Here is a 22,117-nt window from a genome sequence, read left to right as displayed (position 1 = left end):
TTATTGCTTGACGAGTGAATCTGGAAGTTTATTTGAATTTTAACTAAAACTCACAGATTTTATCATTAGTTTACTCTCCCCTACCCCCAAATAAAACAATTGACAGTTGTGAGAGACCTCCTGAGACCACATGGTATTTCTCCCATAAAATTTGATAGACTAAGTTTGTTTCTGGCATAAAAATTGAGTGACTGCTGTGTGTCAGCCATTAAATATTTTCTTGCTGTGAGTCATCTTTTTTTTTTTTTTTTGAAGATCCTTTAGTTTTTAGCTTCTTTCTGGTAACCTTAGAACTTGGCTTCCTTGAAGAACTTGGTTTTCTTGAAGGGGTGTCACTTGAACAAATAAACTGAAAAAAAAAAAGAAAAAAAAATTCCTCTAAGAGTATTTTGTATACAGGTGAAAGTAACTGTTGGCTTGGTTACACTGGGTGTGTCACAGCTGAGTAAGTCCTTCCTGCACTCGAGCTTGACTAAGCATTGAGTTCAAATGTATACCTTTGCAAAGTTGCCAGTCACAACTTGTTTGGAACTTTAGGGTTTTCAGTGTAAAGCGTGAGTAACAAAACTTGACTCAGTTGTCCAGGCTGGATTGTATTTTTATTTTGTAATCAGTAATTAAGCACAATGCTGGAATGCATTACTTATATTTGTCTTATTACCCTTTTCTGCAATCAGTGGAATCTTTAAATGATAAAGCAAGACTGTGGGAAGAGACCTTTCTAAAAAAAGCTCCTATATACTGAATATATTTGAGCCTTGATTATGAAGTGAGGGACAAGGCTTTTTGTTTTGAAATAAATGATGGAGGACATAGATATGTGATAGCCATTCGTGCTACATAATTTAGCATTTTATTGTTAACATGTTTGATTATGGGTCTCGTTTTTTGGTGTTTCAAAATGTTCTGGACTGGATATCATACCGAAAAGCATTTCAATTCTCATTACTGAGTCCCTGTAGTTTGGGGACAATGTGATCACTGATCTTGAAGGACAGAATGTTACACAAGCATCCTGGTTAAGGCAGCATTGTAGGGATAGTCTGGATTTTATACTTTGAATTTAATTCTGATGAGTCATTTTGTCACTTGTATATGCTTAACTGTTACCTCCGGGCCTGGCAAGAGCTAGGTACGAGTTCAACTTTTACTTTAGTCCTGATAATTTTTGTTCCCAGTTTAGGCCAGTGAAGAAGCACTTATGATTGGACTTGTAATTTTCTCATTTTAAAAATGTAGATAATCTTCATTGGGTCATGAAGATTAAATAATATAATGCCCATAAAATGCTTAGCAAAGAGCCCATCACATTAAAATTGCTCAATCAATGTAAGCTTTTAGTAACGTTATTTTATTCTTACTATTTCATCTTACTTTCTTGCACCCCTCCTTCCTGCATGTCCTATGTTCCTCTTCAAGAGCTAGGTTGGCCCTGAGGAACTTGCTGGTTGTCTTGGCCTACCAGGTGAGATTTGTGAGAATGATTTTAGGAGGCAAGTCCCCATTTAGTCAGCTTGGATGTGTTTTACAGTTCATCCTCTCTTGGAATTTTTTTTTTTTTTTTTGAGAAGAACCAGCCTTTTGGGAGAGCATATGACTTTTCCTGGACTACAACAGCTTCTTGTGTGAATCACAGCCCTGCTTTTGCCAGTTAGTCTGAGTAGATAACTACCCCCCCCCCCCCCACAAAATGGTAATTATTGCCCTGGTTTATCCTCTGTCTCATTTCCCCTCTCAAGCTGTTACAGAATGAATACTATGGTGCATTGCTCCATGGATATAAATGTAACAGCAGTAATATTTACAAGCAATGTCTAATTGGCTGTAGCTTGCTTTCAGTATTCAGTCTAAACCATAGGACTATATATTATAGCATATAGTCTTAGCATAATGCCAAACATGCAAGTCTACTTAAACTGTAGTCTTAAGATTTGTGTGTTTTGGGTTTCTTCTACTTCCTCTATTTCTTTTCCTTTTTGGGTTATGGGTCAGTTGGGTTCTACTTTTTGTTCCCATTTCAGACTATGGAGAACTAAAAATACCAGTGTCCAGCCCTGTCCCTAGGATCTAGTTAATTTTTAAAAGCTCTCCATATGTTTCAGATTTGCATGTGTTTCTGTATGTTTGCAGTATCTCCATGTGTTTTCATATCTTCTGATGGAGCACTTGTACTTAAATTCTTTTCTAATAACCTTTGGTCTTTCCATTGCCTGTCCCGTTTTTAAATTCCCTTTTTAGTCTTAATAGCTGCTTGAGTTAGGAGCTCTGGAAGCAAAGGTGGGGTAGGATGCTGAGAGGGGGAATTGTAGGCTTGATGGAAGAGGATATTTCTATATTGAATGTCATGGCAGATCCAGCTCTAGGCATACCTTTAAAATGTATACGCAGACTGGGCGTGGTGGCTCACTGCTGTAATCCCAGCAGTTTGGGAGGCCCAGGCAGGCGGATCACTTGAGGTAGGGAGTTCGAGAACCCCCTGGCCAACATGGTGAAACCCTGTCTGTACTAAAAATACAACAGTTAGCTGGGCGTGGTGGTGGGCGCCTGTAGTCCCAGCTACTCGGGAGGCTGAGGCAGGAGAATCGCCTGAACCTGAGAGGCGGAGGTTGCAGTTAGCCGAGATCACACAACACTGCACTCCAGCCTGGGAGACAGGGTGACAAAAAAAAAAAAAGAAGTAAAGAAAAAATGTGTATGCAGGTAGGCTTTCTCACCTCAAGATTTCTGAATTCCTTCTAAGTGTCTTCTAGTTGCTTTAAGCTCTTGTGGTCCCTTCCTTAGTGTACTTTTCTCCTTACATCCTTTGGATATCTTCAGAAGTTTAGATTGTAGAATTATTTACTTGGAATGCCGTTACATTCCATTCTAAACTTCCTTTCTTTTGGGTTTATAAAAACATTGGTGGGTTGTGAATTGTGACCAACATTAAAAAAATAGACTAGATTATGGTAATAAACTCTAGGGTATCCATTTGTATGGGCTGTTTCTAAGTCTAGCAGTGCCTGCTAGCTGGTAATCTTTCACTTTGGATTTTTTGTTCTTGTTGAGACAGAGTCTCACTCTGTTTTGCTGGAATTACACGTGTGAACCACCATGCCCAGCCTAGTGGTGGCATTATAGATGCCTCAGGCTGGATAATTTGTTATTGTGGGGAACTGTCTCATAAACAGTGCAGTGGTGCAATCGCAGCCCACTGCAGCCTCAGCCTCCCTGGTCTCAGGTGATTTTCCCACCTCAGCCTCCCTAGGAGCTGGGGCCACAGGTGTGTACCACTCCACCTGTCTAATTTTTTTAGAGATGGGTTTGCACCATGTTGCCCAGGCTGGTCTCTTAATTCCTGGGCTGACCTAGACCTCCCAAAGTGCTGGGATTACAGATGTGAGCCACTGTACCTGACTTTCACTTTGGATTTTATTGGGAAGGAAAATTGTACATGGTGAACATTTTGTAGAAAAATACCAAAGTAGTTTTATATTTATTGAGTGCTTATACTGGTAAGGGACTGTTTTAAGGGTTTTATGTGTGTGTGTGTGTATATATTTATATATATTTATTATTTTTTTTTTCTTTTGAGACAGGGTTTCACTCCCATCTCTCACACCAGAGTGCAGTGGTGCAATCTCAGTTCACTGCAACCTCCCTCCTCCAGGCTCCAGCAGTTCTCCTGCCTTAGCCTCCCTAGCAGCTGGGACTACAGGCACATGCCACTGCACTTAGCTAATTTTTGCATTTTTTGTAGAGATGGGGTTTCACCATGTTTCCCAGGCTGGTCTTGAACTGGGCATGAGCTGCCACGCCTGGCTATATGTATATTTTATTTCATGTGAAAGTCAGTATAGCAAAAATGTTAGTAACGATACTGAATGCTATAGGTGATGGTAATACAATGGTAAATATTTGTGCATCTAAACAGAAAAGGTGCAGTTAAACTACAGTATTACAGTCTGACGGGATCACTGTTGTATATGACGCCAGTCATTGACCTAAACTTTCTTATGTGGTGCATGATACTTTTTACTTTGCATTTAAATTAAATAGCAAGTCAGTAGGTGAAATGATTGTGAGAGGTTGTTTCAGTGAAAACTAAGTTGAATGCTTTAGGAAGACTAAATAACAGCTAGCATGTATAGTACCACCTAAGAATCTAGAACTTGTTCTGATTCCGTTGTATGTGTTAGTTTGTGTAATTCTCACAACTCCTGAGGTACACATGCTTATCCCTATTTGCTGGATGAGAAAATTGAGGCACAAGGAGAGTAAATGGTAGAATTGGGATTCAAACAGTGGCAGTTTGACTCCAGGATTGATAAAGATCTTGTGAAAAGTTGCTGTCAAATTAATGGGTAAGAGGAAACTTAGCCAGGTGCTGGCTGATGCTTGTAATGCCAGCACTTTGGGAGGCTGAGGCTGGCAGATATTTGAGGCCAGGAGTTTGAGACCAGCCTGGCCAACATGGTGAAACCCTGCATCTACTAAAAATACAAAAACTAGCCGGATGTGGTGGCGCATTCCTGTAATCCCAGCTACTAGGGAGGCTGAGGCTGGCAGATCACTTGAGGCCAGGAGTTCGAGACCAGCCTGGCCAACATGGTGAAACCCTGTGTCTACTAAAAATACAAAAATTAACTGGATGTGGTGGTGTACTCCTGTAATCTCGGCTCCTAGGGAGGCTAAGGCAAAGACGCTTGAACCTGGGAGGCAGAAGTTGCAGTGAGCTGAGATCGCACCACTCCACTCCAGCCTGGGCAACAGAGAGAGACTCTGTCCCCCCAACCCCTGCCCAAGAAAAAATCAACAACAAAAAAAAGAGAAACTAATGTATATGAGACTGGGGAAAATAGTAAAAATCTTGCATAATTCTGTAGTTTGCTTCTTTTTAAACACTTTGCATTTTAAAGAAAGAATTAAAATCACAGTGCATTGTGGATGTGACTGATGCCAGACACACATTCTGCTGTTCAAAAGACCATAACTACATCAAAAGATTCTAGTTAAAGTGTTGCCCTGAAGTAATAATGCTCATGGGGATAGTATAAGAAACAAATGCACAAAGGTGGGTAGATGGGAGGTACTGGAGGCCTCAGAACTTCACCTTTGTGCAGTTTGTCCTCCATTGCCACACATGAACTTTGGATTTGGCCACAGTTTTTGAAGATTTGTGCTTTGCTTCAAGTTTGTTTTTTTTGTTCGAAACTTAGTTCCCAGACAGGTTTTGCATGAGAATCACTTGGAGAGTTTTAAAAGCCAAGCTCCCTGTCTGATTGGATTTAGGAGCCATGTAGTAGGTTTGAGGAATTGTCCAAAGCTCTGGTGGGTCTGTGGCATAGCTAGGCTTGAGAACTGTTGTGTTTATCTGCCCTCTGGGGAAATAGTTCTTGAGTGTTGACAATCTTGAGACGAGTCTGGCTCTGTTGCCTGGGCTGGAGTGCAATGGCGCGATCTCGGCTCACTGCAACCTCCGCCTCCCGGATTCAAGTGATTCTCCTGCCTCAGCCTCCAGAGTAGCTGGGACCACAGGTGCCTGCCCCCACGCCTGGCTAATTTTTTGTATTTTTAGTAGAGACGTAGTTTCACTATGTTGTCCAGGCTGGTCTCGAACTCCTGACCTCGTGATCCGCCGACCTCGTGATCCACCCTCCTTAGCCTCCCAAAGTGCTGGGATTATAGGCGTGAGCCACTGGCACTGGGCCCTGACAAACTAAAATGGTTAGTGTGTCTTCCATTTAGATGCAGGTTGACGTTCAAATAGAGGCAATATATGACTGGTAAATTGTAATTTCAAAGGAAAGCAGTAATGGGTCAAACTCTTGCACAGTTCTCTTTCTTTCCCTTGCTTAAAAAAAAGTCTGTTCCCTCTGAATCTAGCTCTATATAGATGTTCAAATCCTTAAGTTTACTTGCTAAAAATCACCTGAGGTGCTTGTTCAACATATTCCCAGGCTTCTTGCTTGAAAGTTAAAAAATTCATCGTTCTAGGGTTGTGTCCAAGAATCTGTATGTTGAACAGCAACCTCAGTTGATTCTTGCACTGAGGCAAGTTTGGGAATAAGGTCAGTGTGGGACAGGGTTTCGATCTTTTGTGTTCTGTTCTGCTGCTTTTTAAGCTGTAGAATCTTGGGCAGGAGCGTTTGAGCCTGTTTCTTCATCTTTTAAAACAGAGTAAGAGTAGTACTTGTCTCTTAGGGAAGGAAGTTCAAATTAAATAAAATGATACTTCTAGGCCGTGGTCTTTAACTAGTGGCAAGTTTGTCCCCTTCCATTACCCTGGACATTTTTGCTTGTTTACACTGGGGATGGGGGTGCTACTGGCCTCTAGTGGGTAGAGGCCAGAGATGCTACCAAGCATCCAAGAGTGGGTATGAGACAGCTCCCCACAATAACAAATTATCCAGCCTCACGCATCTATAATGCCACCACTAGGCTCTGCACGTTGGTTCACACCTGTAACCCCAGCACTTTGGGAGGCGGAGGTGGGATCCCTTGAGCCAGGAGTTCGAGACCAGTCTGGGCAATTTAGGAAGATACCATTTCTACAAAAAATGTAAAAATTAGCCGGGTATGGCAGCACACACCTATAGTCCCAGCTATTTGGAAGGCTGAGGTGGGAGGATTGCTTGAGTCCAAGAGGTTGAGGCTGCAGTGAGCTGTGATGGCATTACTTGCACTGCATCCTGAGCAAGAGCCTGTCTCCAAAACAAACAAACAAACAAACAAACAAACAAAATCTATGATTGAGAAACTGTGCTTGCCATGGTGAATGTTGGTTGTTAGTAAGAAAGTTGAGGCCTTTTGTGGTTTCTTCTCTGGCCTGATCCAGGAAACCCCTCTTACTCCCATGACGTTATGGGCATACATTTCACATTTATTATTGGGATTGGTAATCAGATCTTTTAATCTCCTTTGAACTTTGGGAGTTGCTGAAAGCACCATATATTTTATAAAAGTCTAAAGTTTATAACCTAAACATTAGCTAACTAAAGACAAGACTCACAGGGCTGAAAGGAACTCTTGGTCAAATTGGTCCATCTGTCCGTCCTTAGGGCTTTAATGGGTGTAAATATGTTGCCTGAGGTGGTTAAGTATTCTTTTGTTAATGAATTCTGGGGAGAACTCCCCTTGTAACTGCTTTCACAGCTTGGTTATTTACAAAGACTTTCGTTTTTACCTGAGTAGAAAGCTTCCTTTGTCTTTTGTATGTTAGTGCATTGCCAGATCCTGATTAGGTAGGTATTTGTGAAGTGGTTTATCTAATTTGTACCTTATCTAGGCTTCTTGGTAGAATACGTGTTTGTCTAATGTATGCCTGGGTGCTAATAGTTTGGTGCTATGGAAACTACTCATATTTGGTTATTGGGGAGCAGAAGTAGTGTGCATGAAGAGGCTAAGGTGATGCCTGCCTGGCTTCAGCTGTGAATTTTAGAAATATACTTATTAAAGGTAAATTTTTTTTCCTCTCTTTACCGCTGAATTTCTTAATCTGGGAGGTACTTGATGGAATTTAGCCTTTTTATCCCTTGAAATTATAAGCAGCATTTTGTGTGCACTTTTTCTTATACATGTACCTTTTTCTGCTGTCAAAAGAGAAAATTTCAACAAATTGAGTATAAAGATCTAATTGGATTTTATTGTTGATTAACAAATTAGGTAGCACCCCATCTATAAAAAAATAGATGCCCATTGGGCATGGCAGAACAATCGGTTTTTATAAGGTTGAGCAGGAACAGGGAAACAACTTAGTCCAAAAATGTGGGTTGTTTAACATCAGGTTACTTGAGGTTAATTTGCTTGTAAGGGTTAAAGCAGAGGGAACTTCTTATGCCAACTCAAACTGCCTGTTTAGGGATTTGGGTATCTTCTCTCCTGAAGGTAAAGTAAACAGTTTAGAAGTTTAACATGAGTGACTCCATTTTGGTTTGGTCTGTTAGGGTCTAGGAGCTCAGTCCAAATTCGTGGCCTTCCATAGATTCTGTTTAACACTGGAAGGAGGGTCCATAGTGTTGCATGTGTTAGGGTGACTACTGAGAGCACTTACGAATCCTGGGGAGGCCCTGCACCTTAGAACTGATCAGTTCTAAATGTTACAAACAGACCTCTTTTCTCAGAAATTAAGAATTCGGAAAAGTTCAAAGGGTATAATTAAAGTTTTTTTTTTTTTTTTTTTTGAGACAGAGTCTCGCTCTGTCGCCCAGGCTGGAGTGCAGTGGCGTGATCTCAGCTCACTGCAAGCGCCGCCTCCCAGGTTCAGGTGATTCTTCTGCCCGCCTCCCGAGTATCTGGGACTATAGCTGGGACTACAGGCGCTCGCCACCATGCCTGGCTAATTTTTTGTATTTTCAGTAGAGACGGGGTTTCACCGTGTTAGCCAGGACGGTCTCATTTGTCCTCGTGATATGCTGGCCTCGGTCTACCAAAGTGCTGGGATTACAGGAGCCAGCCACCATGCCCGGACTAATAAAGTTTTAAAATAAAAAAGTTGGACATAGCTAGGGTCACTTTTATGATTTTGGCATAAAATAGCTAGAAAAATAAAAATGCGACATATTTCCCTAACAATTTGCCCACAAGGAAATTCCTTGTGGACAAAGAACTCAAAGGCATCCCTCTGTTCACCTAAGACAAATGCATATGTGATTGCTTCCTCTGCCCTGTTGTTTTGCTAAGCCAGACTGATACATAAATGACTATTCCTCTACTCTCTTCTCACATGGAACTTGTATATTCAGTGAAAGGCTAATCAAGAGACTTAAAAGAATGCAACCGTTTGTGTATTATCTACCTATGACCTGGAAGCCTCCTCCCCTGCTTCAACTTGTCCAGCCTTTCCAGACCAAACCAGTGTGCATCTTACACATATTGATTGATGTCTCATGTCTCCCTAAAATGTGTAAAAACCAAGCTGTGCCCCATCACCCTGGGCACATGTCAGGACCTCCTGAGGATGTGTCATGGGCATGTCCTTAACATTGGCAAAATAAACTTTCTAAATTGGTTGAGCTCTGTCTCAGATACTTTTGGGCTCATAATATTTACAGACCTAATTCAGCCCTAATCTAGCCGCTGCATTTAGTTGCATAGTGTGAATATTTCACGTTTTACTTTTGCATTTTCATAAATGGGTATATGGATTATTTAGGTTTTTTTGTGAGCAGAGCTCTGAATATTTATTTGCCTCGTCCTGTACAAGTTTGATAATTTGTCTATGTTACATGCCCACAAATTGAATTGCAGGATTCATACACTTTATTTTTTTGAATTGGAGTCTCATCCTCTTGCTCAGGCTGGAATGCAATAGTGCGACCTCAGTTCACTGCAACCTCCGCCTCCCAAGTTAAAGCGATTCTCCTGCCTCACCCTCCCGAGTAACTGGGACTATAGGCATGTACAACCACGCCCAGCTAATTTTTGTATTTTTAGTAGAGACAGGGTTTCACCATGTGGTCCAGGATGGTCTCAGTCTCCTGACCTCGTGATCTGACCGCCTCGGCCTCCGAAATTGCTGGGATTACAGGCATGAGCCATTGTGCCCGGCTGATTCATACACATTTTAAAGGTTACTGGTTATTCTTACCATTATTTAATACGATGAGACTTTAATTTCTGCAAAGCAGATGAGTGCAAAATAGCCAGTTATAATGTTTCCCAAATTAACAGAGGTTTAGTTATTTTAAAGATGAGTTTATTGGCCATTTCAGTTTCTTCTCTGTAATTGCATATCCATTTTCTTTGCGCAGTTTTTGGTTGGATTTTTGATATGTAATTCTTCATATGTTGTGTATCTATATCCTTTGTTATGTGTACGTTGAAATTTTATTTCCCAGTCTGTTGTCTTTTAACCTGGTTTATAGTAATAATCTTATTCTGAAAAAGCACAGGACTTGAACTAAAGGTGGAGATTTTAAAGAACTACATCCAGTATTCTTTACCAATTAGAAATGTGTGGCTGGGTGCGGTGGCTCATGCCTGTAATCCTAGCACTTCGGGAGGCCGAGGCAGGTGGATTACCTGAAGTCCAGAGTTCAAGACCAGCCTGGCCAACATGGTGAAACCCTGTCTTTACTAAAAAGACCCAAAAAAATTAGCCAGATGCAGTAGTGCGTGCCTGTAATCCCAGCTACTCTGGAGACTGAGGTAGGAGAATCCCTTGAACCCGGGAGGTGGAGGTTAAAGTGAGCCGGGATCACTCCACTGCACTCCAGCCTGGGCTACACAGTGAGACTTGGTCTCAAAAAAAAAAAAAAAAAAAGTGTGACTAATTAGTCTTCTTTGCTTTTCCATCTTCTTAAGACACATAGAAGTGACTGAGAAGGAATAGTTACACAATAACTTTGGTTTAATAATCAGTTCAACTGAAGAATGTATGTAAATAAGGGCAGTGATACCTAACGCTGATAGTTGATAGTGTGGATTGCATAATTCAGACTGTGGGGTGACACACACATACACTCTTGGGCTTTGTCTTTATAGGTAAGGATTGGAAGAATTTTTGCATATGCCTCACACATAAGTGCTCCATATATATGAGCTATTGTATCACCGATAGGAAGTTAGCCTGGAAGTAAGTTTTATAGAATTCCAGCGTAGATTGCTTTGTGGGTTTTTTTGCCAGATTTTGCTTTCACCAACAGAAACACTAAGTTCTGCCAAGCAGTTTTCGGCCATTTTGTAAGTTAGGAAAATAAACACTAAAGTGAAATGGCGGCTTTTAGGCGGGGCTCCCACAGACTTGCTCCTTTTAAGTGGAATGTTGCTGTGCTGCCCTCTTGTGGCCATTTGGGAAAAGGCGATTAAAAAATGGAACAGTAACTTAATGGCTCTCGTTTCAAAGCCCAGTTGCAAGAAGGTTAATCACTCCATTTTTACCTACTTTAGAAAGTATTTTGAAGAGATACCAATACCTTTTTGTCCACAAGTAAAAGGAAGTGGTAAACCTTTTTCTCATCAGCATTTATTTTTGATTGGAATCTGAATTCCCAGTTTTGACTTGTTCTTTTATCTGTGTATTGTATTTTCCTTTTAATTATTTGTTAAGTAAAAAAATTATAAAAATTGTTTGCAATTTAGATGTTGAATAATTTTCAGATAGTTGTTTTTCATGAAGATTCTATATATATGTTGGATAGTCATTCCTGAAAATCCAATGTTTAATTGCCCTGTAGCAAGTAAGCCATTGGTAGTCAGCTAATTTTATTACTTTGTTATTTAGGTGAAAGCTTAAAGGACTCCACCCACTAATTCAGTTTGACCCTTTCTATTAGTCTTGTGGGCTTTCTGCCTCCGGTACTAAACCAGCACTAAAGGTACAGTTTAGTACTAATAGTATTTACTATTATATGTATTAGGTATTAATGGCAATTCATAGTCATTTAGGAAATGTCTTGTTTTTTTAAGGGAATAATTCGAATATATATACACACACACACACATATATATACACACACATATACATATATATATATTTTTTTGGGATAGAGTTTGGCTATTGATGCCTGGGCTGGAGTACAGTGGTGTGATCTCAGCTCACTGCAACCTCCACCTCCCGAGTTCAAGTAATTCTCCTGCCTCAGCCTCCGAAGTAGCTGGGGTTATAGATGCATGCCACCACACCTGGCTAATTGTTTGTATTTGTAGTAGAGACTGGGTGTCCCCATCTTGGCCAGGTGGGTCTTGAACTCCTGACCTCAGGTGTTCCACCAGCCTCGGCCTCCCAAAGTGCTGGGATTACAGGCTTGGCCCATAATTACACTATTTTTTTTTTTTTTTTTTTTTTTGAGATGGAATCTGGCTCTGTTGCCCAGGCTGGAGTGCAGTGGCGTGATCTCATTTTCCATTTCCAGTTTATTTAGTGATTACTCCTCTTATGAGAAGTATGAAAATTAAGTAATGCCTTTATTAAGACTTTTTTTTCTGCCTTTAAGCAGTTCCCCTACTTAGTATTTGTATTCAGTCTTACATCTGATTTTCTGGTTTCAAAAACAATATAAAAACACTTCTTTTTTTTTTTTTTTTGGAGATGGAGTCTTGCTTTGTTGCCCAGGCTGGAGTGCCATGGCGCGATCTCGGCTCACTGCAACCTCTGCCTCCCGGGTTCAAGTGATTCTCCTGCCTCATCCTCCCGAGTAGCTGGGACTACAGGTGCACTACCATGCCCAGCTAATTTTTTGTATTTGTAGTAGGGATGGGGTTTCACCGTATTAGCCAAGATAGTCTCCATCTCCTGACCTCGTGATCCTCCCATCTTGGCCTCCCAAAGTGCTGGGATTACAGGCGTGAGCCACCACGCCTGGCCTAAGAACGCTTTTTTAAAATACTCATTCAAATCTTTGCTTGTTTTGTATAGGGTGGGGTGTACTTGCAGCCCTTGCTTTGGATTTAACTCTTATGGTTATACATATTTTAGACAGTTGGCTAGTTTAGACATTAAAAATACTTAAGGTATATATTGAAGTGCTGTGAATTCACTACTAAGCTTCACTACTAAGTTTCAGTCATAAAATGTCACCAGTATCATTCCCTGAGCGCATCTGCCTCCATCAACCCCTAAAGGTAAATATGGTTGTGAACTTGGTGTTTATCTTTTGTTGGGTTTGATTTTCATTGTTGTTATTTTTGAAATTACACAGGTAATCCATGGAGCTCACAAATGTACTTCAAATAACCCATCCCCAACAGAATAAACCAGTGTTAGCAATGTGGTGATTAAAATGCATTTATACACATAGATATGTGCTGACAGAAATACGGCTTTTTTTTTTTTTTCCCCCAGAAGGTATGGTATGCATTGTTAAGTTTCTAGGAATCACTCTCCTACACAAACTCAGAAACACATAGCTACACAAGAAGATATGTGGAAGATATTTATGGGTACAGTCAACAGTTTCGAAATACAAATACTCTACTCAGAAATACAGAAATATGGAAAATGTATCAAGGATATTTGCAACTTATTGATTAAGTGAAAAATGTGAAAAGAACCTAAATGTACCATTAATAGGGGAATGTTATATAAAATGTAGTGAATTTAGAGTATAAACCAGTTCAAAGGGAATGAGATAGGCATCTGTATAGACACATCCTTGGCGGACATTGGCATTCCATTGCATCCCATCTGCAGTGCTTCCCACTTTTCAGCACAGAACAGTAAACATTTCTAGTTGGACTGTTCTAGTTATCTTCAGTAAACTAATGCTGCCTTTTGTGGGTCTTTAGTTGGTAAAGATTTTCAGTCTTTTTGTTGTCGTTGGAGTTTTTTGTTTTCTAGGAGTGTATAGACCTGTTGTCCTGTGACAGTTTTATTGGTGGTGATTGCCAAAACATGATTCTATTCTTAAACTTTCGTCTAGAGTTAAACATTGTAGTAGTTGAAAAACTAAATATGTTATTTCAGAGGGGAGGCAAATTGTACATTCTAGCAAATGAATGTGCAATTGAATCCTCCTCTAATATACCAGGCACAGAGAACATCAAAGGAGATGTGCTTAGTTTGCAAGTTTATTGGGGAGGTTGATAAGCGGCCAGATTACTTTGTAGTATGGGACAAGTGGAGGCAAGGGAGTGTAGATATTAACAGCTGCTGGAGCCTTGGAGCAAGTCTTTCTAGGACAGCATGTGTGTCATTGCTAAAAGTATGGATAGCCAGCAGGGCATGGTAATTGAAGCTCAGTTTTGAGATGTGGCTGCCTGTTTTCCATCTCGGTGGTGGTAACTGCTATGACATATGTCAGTATTGTGGAAGTGTCTGATAGGTATTGAGCTTAGGATAGGAGACCAAACGATATTTTCCAGGAGAAGGTGATACCTGAGGCCTCAAAATTAGAGAGGTATTTAGTTTGCTGTGTCGGCAGTGGGTGCAGGAGCTAGAGGGGAGCAATGCTAGGTCTGGAGTCTGGAGCAGTGGGGGTGAGGGAAGAAATGATTAAGTAATGTGCTTTGAGAAATTGTCAGAGGCCAGGTTTTATAGGGCATGCCGAAATTGGATGTTTTCAGTGACCCGAAGACCTGGATGCCTGGGAAGTGAACAAGCCTTCAGCTGCCTTTGCTATGGGCATATAATTTCCAGGTACTGCATTGCCTAACATCCCTTTCAAGTAGACTGCCCTTTCTGTTAAATAAATCCCTTCCTTACTTATGAGGAAATTCTGGAGCTGTCTCTGTACTTGTCTGTCCATGAGCAAATAGTGGAGGCAAAACTAATAAATTCCAACTAGTGTCATGGATTGTGGGGTGACGACTCACTAATGGGTGTTAGCTGGGGAGAATTTTGTGTTAGAAGGGGAATCTCAGCTTGGGTGTGATATGCTCACATTTCCTCTGTTTGGGTAGGGCTTTGGCATTTATAGGGCACTGCTTTCATAGCTGGCATTAGATGCTCTCTTGACACTACTGGTAGATGTCACATAGGTTGATACAGGTTAAAAGATGACACAGGCCTGAGGTGATCTAGGACTGAAATGGAAACTGCGATGCCAGAGCCCACACCTTCTAAGTGATCCTGTCACTATCCAGCTCTCCTCTTTTGTTTTTTCTTTCCTGATGTCAACCTGCCTGGTCACAGGTATTAAATAAGTGACTCAGATGCTTTGGTCACCTGGACTAGTCAGCTTGGACTGTGCAAAGGGTTAAAGAGTCAGTAATTATAATGAGGTCTTGAAACTGTTGAGTCACTTGTGACAGGGATGCCTGTTTTGGGGCCTTGTATAACAGGGATAAGAGTTAAGTTTTCTGAGTCTCTAATCTTTTGGACCCCTAGAGTAAAATAGAAGTGAGCTTTAGATCCACACTTGGATTGGAATCCTGGCCCCCTCACCCTCTTCCTCAATTTCTAGTTTTGTCCATTGACCAAGTTATATAAAAGATGTCAGTTTTTTCGTCCTTCATATGGTGATAATAATGCTTAATAGTATTATTCTTGGGAATAAGCAAAATAATATATATACACACACACACACACATATATACACATACATACATATGTAAAGTACTTAGCCTAGTGTCTGATACCTATTAGGTGATCAGGAAGTTATATGGTTTTTCTCATCTTTCCCTCCTTCCCAGTGTTGGGAACCTCCCCCCGACCCCTGCTCTCCCATTTTTTTCTCATTGCTTCCTCATGGTAACTGAAAGGCCTCCGTATTGTAATGTGCTGTGGATCGCATGGTGTTATTTGATTCAGTCCTAGTTTGCAGTGTACTGCCCTGTGCACCTCTAGAAGATGCAGTGATGGTAAATATAGAGCTTCCCTTTACCCTTTCAGGTTTTGTGCCATGTGTCTTATCTCCTGGCTTCTGAACTCAGGGACTTTTCTGTTAATGTTACTGTAGGTTCTGGGTTTTTCCTTGCCCCCCTCAGAGCAAAGATAGGTAGTTTTCAAGCAGAAGAGTAGAGTGGACAGTCCACCTCTTGGTGTAGAGTCCATCCATTTGAGGTCTTTTTGCTTCAGAGTATCTTCCCCTCTACCAGCATACCCCTCAGTTGCTTTTTCACCATTAGAGGAAGATGAGGATATTGCTTTCTCTGTGCTTGAGGTTGATACTCTATCACCCCTCAGTCTCTGTGGTTTCTGGTTTGTTCCTTTAGATGTCATCTACCTGCTTAGATTGCTGCTCCCTACGGGATGTTTGGAATGAAGAAAGGAAGGGAGATGTGTGGAGGCCGATAGCAGTCTTTATTAGGTTGGGTGTTCTCATTAGCATCAGAGCGCCCTTTTTGTTTACTTGTTTCTGTTAAGTCTACCACTTCTGGATCTCACTGCAGATTATAAGGCAAGGCCTCTGGATTGAGGTTAATGTGTATAAATTTTTACAAACCACCCCAGGTGAATCTCATTTGCTCCTATTAGTGAGAACCGCTGATTGGATAATTGCAACCAGTTTGCGTTCTTCCTCTTTGGGTAAGATGCTTTGTTTTTGTTTTGTTTTGTTTTGTTTTTTGGAGACAGAGTCTCACTGTGACACCCAGGCTGGAGTACAGTGGCAAATCATGGCTCACTGCAGCCTTGACTTCCTAGGCTCAAATGATCCTCCCACCTGAGTCTTCTGAGTAGCTGGGACCACAGGCACGCACCATCATGCCCAGCTAATTTAAACATTTTCTTGAAGAGATGGGGTTTGCATATTGTCCAGGCTGATCTCGAACTCCTGGGCTCAAGCAATCTTCCTGCCTAGGCTTCCCAAAGTGTTGGGATTATAGGTGTGAGCCACTGTGTCCAGCTTGGTTGGTTTTTTTTTTTTTTTTTTGGAGACCAAGTCTCTGTCTCTAGGCTGGAGTATAGTGGCGCGATCTTGGCTCACTGTGTCCTTTGCCTCCTGGGTTCAAGCAATCCTCCTGCCTCAGTCTCCCGAGTAGCTGAGACTACAGGTGTGTGCAGCCACAGCCAGCTAATTTTTGTGTTTTCAGTAAGACAGGGTTTCACCATGTGGTCCAGGATGCTCTGGATCTCCTGACCTCTGATCTGCCTGCCTTGGCCTCCCAAAGTGCTGGGATTACAGGCATGAGCCGCCATGCCCAGCCTGCTTGGTTTGGTATTGTTCTGTGTTTTGTTTTTTTCTTGTTGAGAGGGGAATGATACTTAATAGATAAGACTTAGTGGATTCATATCTATCTGGTTTCAAATCATACTATGTTAACTAGGTGTGAGAGTTAAATACTTAAGAGCCTCAGTTCAGCCTCATTTGAATGAAGGGGACAGTAATATCCATGTTCAGAGTTTCTGTCAAGAGTTTGTCCATAGAAATCATCTGCTCTGTAGCATCATGTAAACATTCAGGAAATGGTAGCTATTGGGGATTTTGAGAATGGTAGCAATAATATTACTTGGAATGTAAAAGTATAAATGTGAATTTGAAGATTTTGGTCTTATATTATCAGCATTACTATCTGTAAATGTTTTACTGTGAGAATTTTTTTTTTTTAAAAAGCAGATTCGTGTGGCAGTTCTTAAATATTTTTAAATCTCTCTCTCTCTCTCTCAAAATAAGTCACTCAGCCTCTGAAGAAGCTTCGGGTTCAGACTCAGGCAGTCAGTCGGAAAGTGAGCAGGGAAGTGATCCAGGAAGTGGACATGGCAGCGAGTCGAATAGCAGTTCTGAATCTTCTGAGAGTCAGTCGGAATCTGAGAGCGAATCAGCAGGTTCTAAATCCCAGCCAGTCCTCCCAGAAGCCAAAGAGAAGCCAGCCTCTAAGAAGGAACGGATAGCTGATGTGAAGAAGGTATCTACTTTGCCCTACAGTACAAATGTGTTGCTAGCCTAGGACAAGCTAGCAGACCTTTATTGCTTATGAAAACTCATTAGTGTATCTTGATAATGAAACCTACAGCCATTTTTTCTAGTAATATATGGTAGGATATCTGAGGATACAAATGAAGACTTCTTTCTGCTCTATTAAGGAAAATAAATTATCTGAACCATCCAATTATAGGGAGGAGAGACAAATTTTTATATGCTTGGTTTTTAACTTTATTTATTTATTTTTGAGACAGAATCTTGCTCTATTGCCCAGCCTGGAGTACAGTGGCACGATCTTGGCTCACTGCAACCTCCGCCTCCCAGGTTCAAGTGATTTCCTGCCTCAGCCACCCAAGTAGTTGAGATTACAGGTGTCCGCCACCACGCCTGGCTAATTTTTGTATTTTTAGCAGAGACTGGGTTTCACCATGTTGGCCAGTCTGGTCTTGAACTTCTGACCTCAGGTGATCCACCTGCCTCGGCCTCCCAAAGTGCTGGGATTATGGACCTGAGCTGCCACACCCAGCTTAAAATATACTTTTAAGTTTAAAGTGAGCAGTTCCAAAGTTAATAATGTGTAGTTACAGATTGGATGGACCTACAAGCCAGTCAGAATGATTGGAGTATGCCTTTGATAATCATTATCCTAAAATGAGAACTTCTAAGGAAGGCTCTTGGTTTTCTGTGTACACATGCTTTTCACATGTTAGCTCCCTGCCCTCCTCCAAAAGCTTATTACTCATGTAAGAGTACTCAGTAGTGAGTAACTCCACATGGTAGATTTTTCATGGAAGAGTTGACTTAGATATCAGCTCTCAAAAGGGCAAATAAGAGCACAAGATAATTTTAGGATGTAAATATTACAATATATGCTGTAATAAAGTCACAGTAGTTGAGCTAGAATGCCTGTCTGATGTCTTGGAGTGATAAAACTGGTTGATGTAGTAACACTGAAAGGATTTAGCCCTCCCGGTTAATAAGGGCTCCATGAAAACCCATGTTGAGTAAAACTTTCATAGCTCTAGCAGAGGTCCAGGGGTGGGCCTGGGTAGACAGGCTAGAGTAAAGCGCTCTTTCCCTCCTTCCTTTCTCTGCCAGATTTTTTCAGAGTGTTTTATGTTTACTGCCTCTTCCTGTATTTCCCACCACTTGGTTATTCCTAACTCCTTCTGGTTGGACCTTTTGTCCTTTAACTCCAAGGTGATGCTAAGGCCATTATAGAATCTGTGGACTTGGGATTACTTGATTACATTGGATTCTAGTTGTAAAATGCCTATTCCTGGGCCATATTCTTTTCTTTTGAAGCCTTGATTTTCTTCAGCTTACTTCATCATTTTTATGTTGTTGTTGTTGTTGTTAAAGTCATTGTTGATAATGTCCTTTCTTAGTGACATTTGGATCATTTTTCATAAAGATGGGACAGGGTCTTGCTCTGTCACCCAGGCTGGAGTACAGTGGTCAATCACAGCTCACTGCAGCCTCGATCTCCTGGGTTCAAGTGATCCTCCCACCTCAGCCTCCCAAGTAGCTGGGACTACAGGCACGTACTGACACACCTCGCTAATTTTAAAAATTTTTTGTAGAGACAGAATCTCCCTATGTAGCCCAGGCAGGTCCTGAGCTCCTGGACTCAAGTCATCCTTCCGTCTAGACCTCCCAGGGTGCTGGGATTACATGCCTGGCCCTACCCTTTTAAATGCAAACATTTCACAAGTCTCAGTTAGTGACTTCTTTTGTGCATGTTCTGAGCCTTACTTTTCCAAATATTCTCATGATGTTAGCTGTCACCTGTGATTTGATAACCCATATTTCTCATCTCGGCTTTTACTACTTGCTTAATTTCTGTTATACCTTTTCATGTCAGTGTTCCGCAATCCATTCAAATTCCTTTTGCTGCTATGTGATTCTGTTAAAAGAATACAGAATATACTTAGTAGTAGTTATCTCCGGGTAAGAAAGTGAAAATGATTTTTCTCCTCAACTAATCTGTCCTTTAAATTTTTTAAATCACTGGTGAGGATTGTTGCAGATCTTAAAGGTTGTTACAGGTCTACAAAAATCAGGTCTTAAAGGCAAAGGACTAATTACTGCTACAGAATAAAAATAGATATATTAGAGAAAGGGTGGCAGTGGTTCTCATTCTGAGAACTTCTAGCTAAGTGTTAGCAATGCCTCATCTGCATTTATCTGGGATGTTACATGACTGAGGAACGTAAAGAAAAATAAAAATTACTGATTCTAATTAAATAATTAGACTTAATGGGGGCTTTGCTTCTTGTATTTTCAGTTTCACAGGTGGGTTAGTGCAGTCAAGACTGAAACTCAAAGCAGTAGGGAATTTAAAATTTATCAGTAAATACTTTGTCTTTAGTGGAAGCAGCTGCTGTCTCACTTTGCCGTATTATTCAGCTGTATGTTTATATTTTAATGATGGGTAAGCGGTATACCATGTAGATTTATAGCTATTAAGTAATGAAGACATTGTTAAACTAATATTTCCTAGAATAATATGCCTATTTTCAAAATAAATAAAACTAGCAAAACAACCCTTTTGATATTTGGTTACTTGAATTCTTTTCCATTGCAATAAATGTTTGATAATAATAATGGGGGTCAAGAAAAAAGATTAATGTGTGGTCTCTTAATTTTACAGATGTGGGAAGAATATCCTGATGTTTATGGGGTCAGGCGGTCAAATCGAAGCAGACAAGAACCATCACGATTTAATATTAAGGAAGAGGTAAGGAAAAAATGTTTTAAGGGCATGCATTTAAACTCCCTATCTTCATTCTTTCTGACTAATGGTATGTATTACCATTAAAAAGACTGAACTTCAGGCATGGGGGTTAAGTGACTCTAATATGAGCTATCTATGAACAGATACAGTAAGGCAAGAAGTTAATAATCAAATTAAAGAATCTAACCAGAAAGATATTTAATAGTGATTTTTTTAGTAGAGTATTATACAGAATTGACCTCAAAATTATTTATTTTTTAGGTTGTTTCTCATAATGAAAATTGATTATATAGCGAGAAGTTTACTTTTTTAAGCCCCTAACTTTCTAAGTCTCCTAGATTTTTATTAAATGGGTAACTTGTTTGGTAAACAAACAGCAATAGAAATAGTTTTGGATTTATTCTTGAAAGAGGAGGGAGTGCTTAATTAATGTATCTACTTTTATTTAACTTATTAAATTTGGTTTCCTTGCTCATTTTTAGTGTGAGATATAGTGAGTTTCAAACATACTTAATTGTGAGAGATTGAATAGATTGGTGATTTTAAAATTGGTATTCTATACCAGGCTTGGTTGTCTATAGAATCAGACTTCTTTCACCTTTCTCATTTTGTGTGATGTTTTTGTGGATTCTTATTCTGAATTAGATTTATAGACTAGATCCTGAAGGAGAGATTCTTTTGTCTCAATGAAATGTCCCCTTTCTGCTTTCTTAGGAAGACTTTGCTAGTCTTAGCTATATAACGAACTTCTGATGAAAGTTAAATATTGATAGCCACAGGTCAGTGAGTTGGGTGTAGGTTTTTAAATAAATGTACCTTAAAAATCTAATTTATCCTAACATCTGCATTACATTTGTGGTTTTATTTTGAGTGATCTCTGAGCTGGTTTGCCTTTGCTTTTGTTTCCCATAGTGTCTAGCACTAGGTTACTGAGCCATGTTTGTTGAAACCAATCACACAGTTGTAGAAATCTTTTCCTCTTTTATGTATTAATTAACACATTCTCTGTAGGGTACAAGATTAACAGCAATAGGAGTAGTTTGCTATTTTCCCTAATTTTGGAGAGAAAGAGCTATTGAAATGTCTGTGACTGTAAACTTTCCTTGGTCTAGTGCTGTTAGCAGAGCACTGTTGGCTCGTGAGTGAACATACTCTTAAATAAGTCTAAAATGAATACTTCAGTAGTTTGTGCCTTTAAGGCACACTGACTAAATGTTGTGGCATTTTTATTTGATATTCTAAATCTGCAGTATCCAGTATGGTCCCCACTACTCACATGTGGCTTTTAAAATTCACATTAGTTAAAAATTCCATTTCTCAGTCACATTAGTCACATTTTAAGTGCTCAGTAGTCACATGTGGCTGACGGGTACTGTATTGGACATTGTAGATATGGGACATTTACGTCGTTACAGAAAGTTATTGGATATTGCTGTTCTAAAAGTCAAGCTGAGATAAATATTTCCTGACTTTAGAGATAAGTCAGTAATAGCAGAAAGATATTAATTTTCAAATCAAAAGAAGAGGGAGTTCTACCAAGCAAGTGCTTAGGTTTCTTTCTGTCTAAAAGCTCATATTGAATAATGGTATATTGAGTAGATTGTTGATCCAGGAGATAGTGTTGTCCCTAAGAACTGTGAATTAAAGTCTGTAATCATTTTTCCCCCCTCACACACTGAAGGCAAGTAGCGGGTCTGAGAGTGGGAGCCCAAAAAGAAGAGGCCAGAGGCAGCTGAAAAAACAGTAAGTCTTTCATGGGGGAAATTATTCAATCTAGTAGTTTCAAACTTGTCAGCATTTCTAGGACTGCCTTCATTGTGTCTTTAGTCTACTCCAGGTCCTTTAGTCTGCTTCCGTCTCTCTTACTAGCTTGGGTGACTATCTACCCTGACCTGTTGCAATAGCAGCAGCAGCATTGGAAACCCAGAATTCTCAGTTTAACACATGGAAGGAGTCCACGTATACTTGGGCTGTTGTTTGGGATCAATCTCAGCTTCTTCCATCGGATTAACCCAATTAGCCCATTGATTTTTTTCAGACAAATATGTATAAATAACAAGTACCAGAGGTATTTGGTATTGTAGTAAGCAAGGAACAAATGTAGATTTGCCATTTTTATGGCAGAATTATATTGGCTGAACATCCATTTTGGTAAGAA

The 22,117-nt window shown here is 40.3% G+C and overlaps 1 protein-coding gene across 4 annotated transcripts in view; it reads left to right on the top strand.

Moving 5' to 3' along the window:
* CHD2 (chromodomain helicase DNA binding protein 2) overlaps nt 1–22,117 on the top strand; it is a 143,283-nt gene that overhangs the window by 20,293 nt on the left and 100,873 nt on the right. For all 4 annotated transcript variants that reach the window (XM_073012983.1, XM_007990490.3, XM_073012982.1 and 1 more), the window contains 3 exons: nt 16,974–17,205; nt 19,876–19,962; nt 21,641–21,702. In XM_073012983.1, the coding sequence (XP_072869084.1) occupies nt 19,876–19,962; nt 21,641–21,702 (149 nt within the window). In that variant the 5' untranslated portion in view covers nt 16,974–17,205. The remainder of the gene's footprint in view (nt 1–16,973; nt 17,206–19,875; nt 19,963–21,640; nt 21,703–22,117) is intronic.

The sequence above is a fragment of the Chlorocebus sabaeus genome, chromosome 29 (assembly GCF_047675955.1).
Source record: "Chlorocebus sabaeus isolate Y175 chromosome 29, mChlSab1.0.hap1, whole genome shotgun sequence".
Classification (NCBI taxonomy): domain Eukaryota; kingdom Metazoa; phylum Chordata; class Mammalia; order Primates; family Cercopithecidae; genus Chlorocebus; species Chlorocebus sabaeus.
This window is presented reverse-complemented; position numbering and strand designations above follow the sequence as displayed.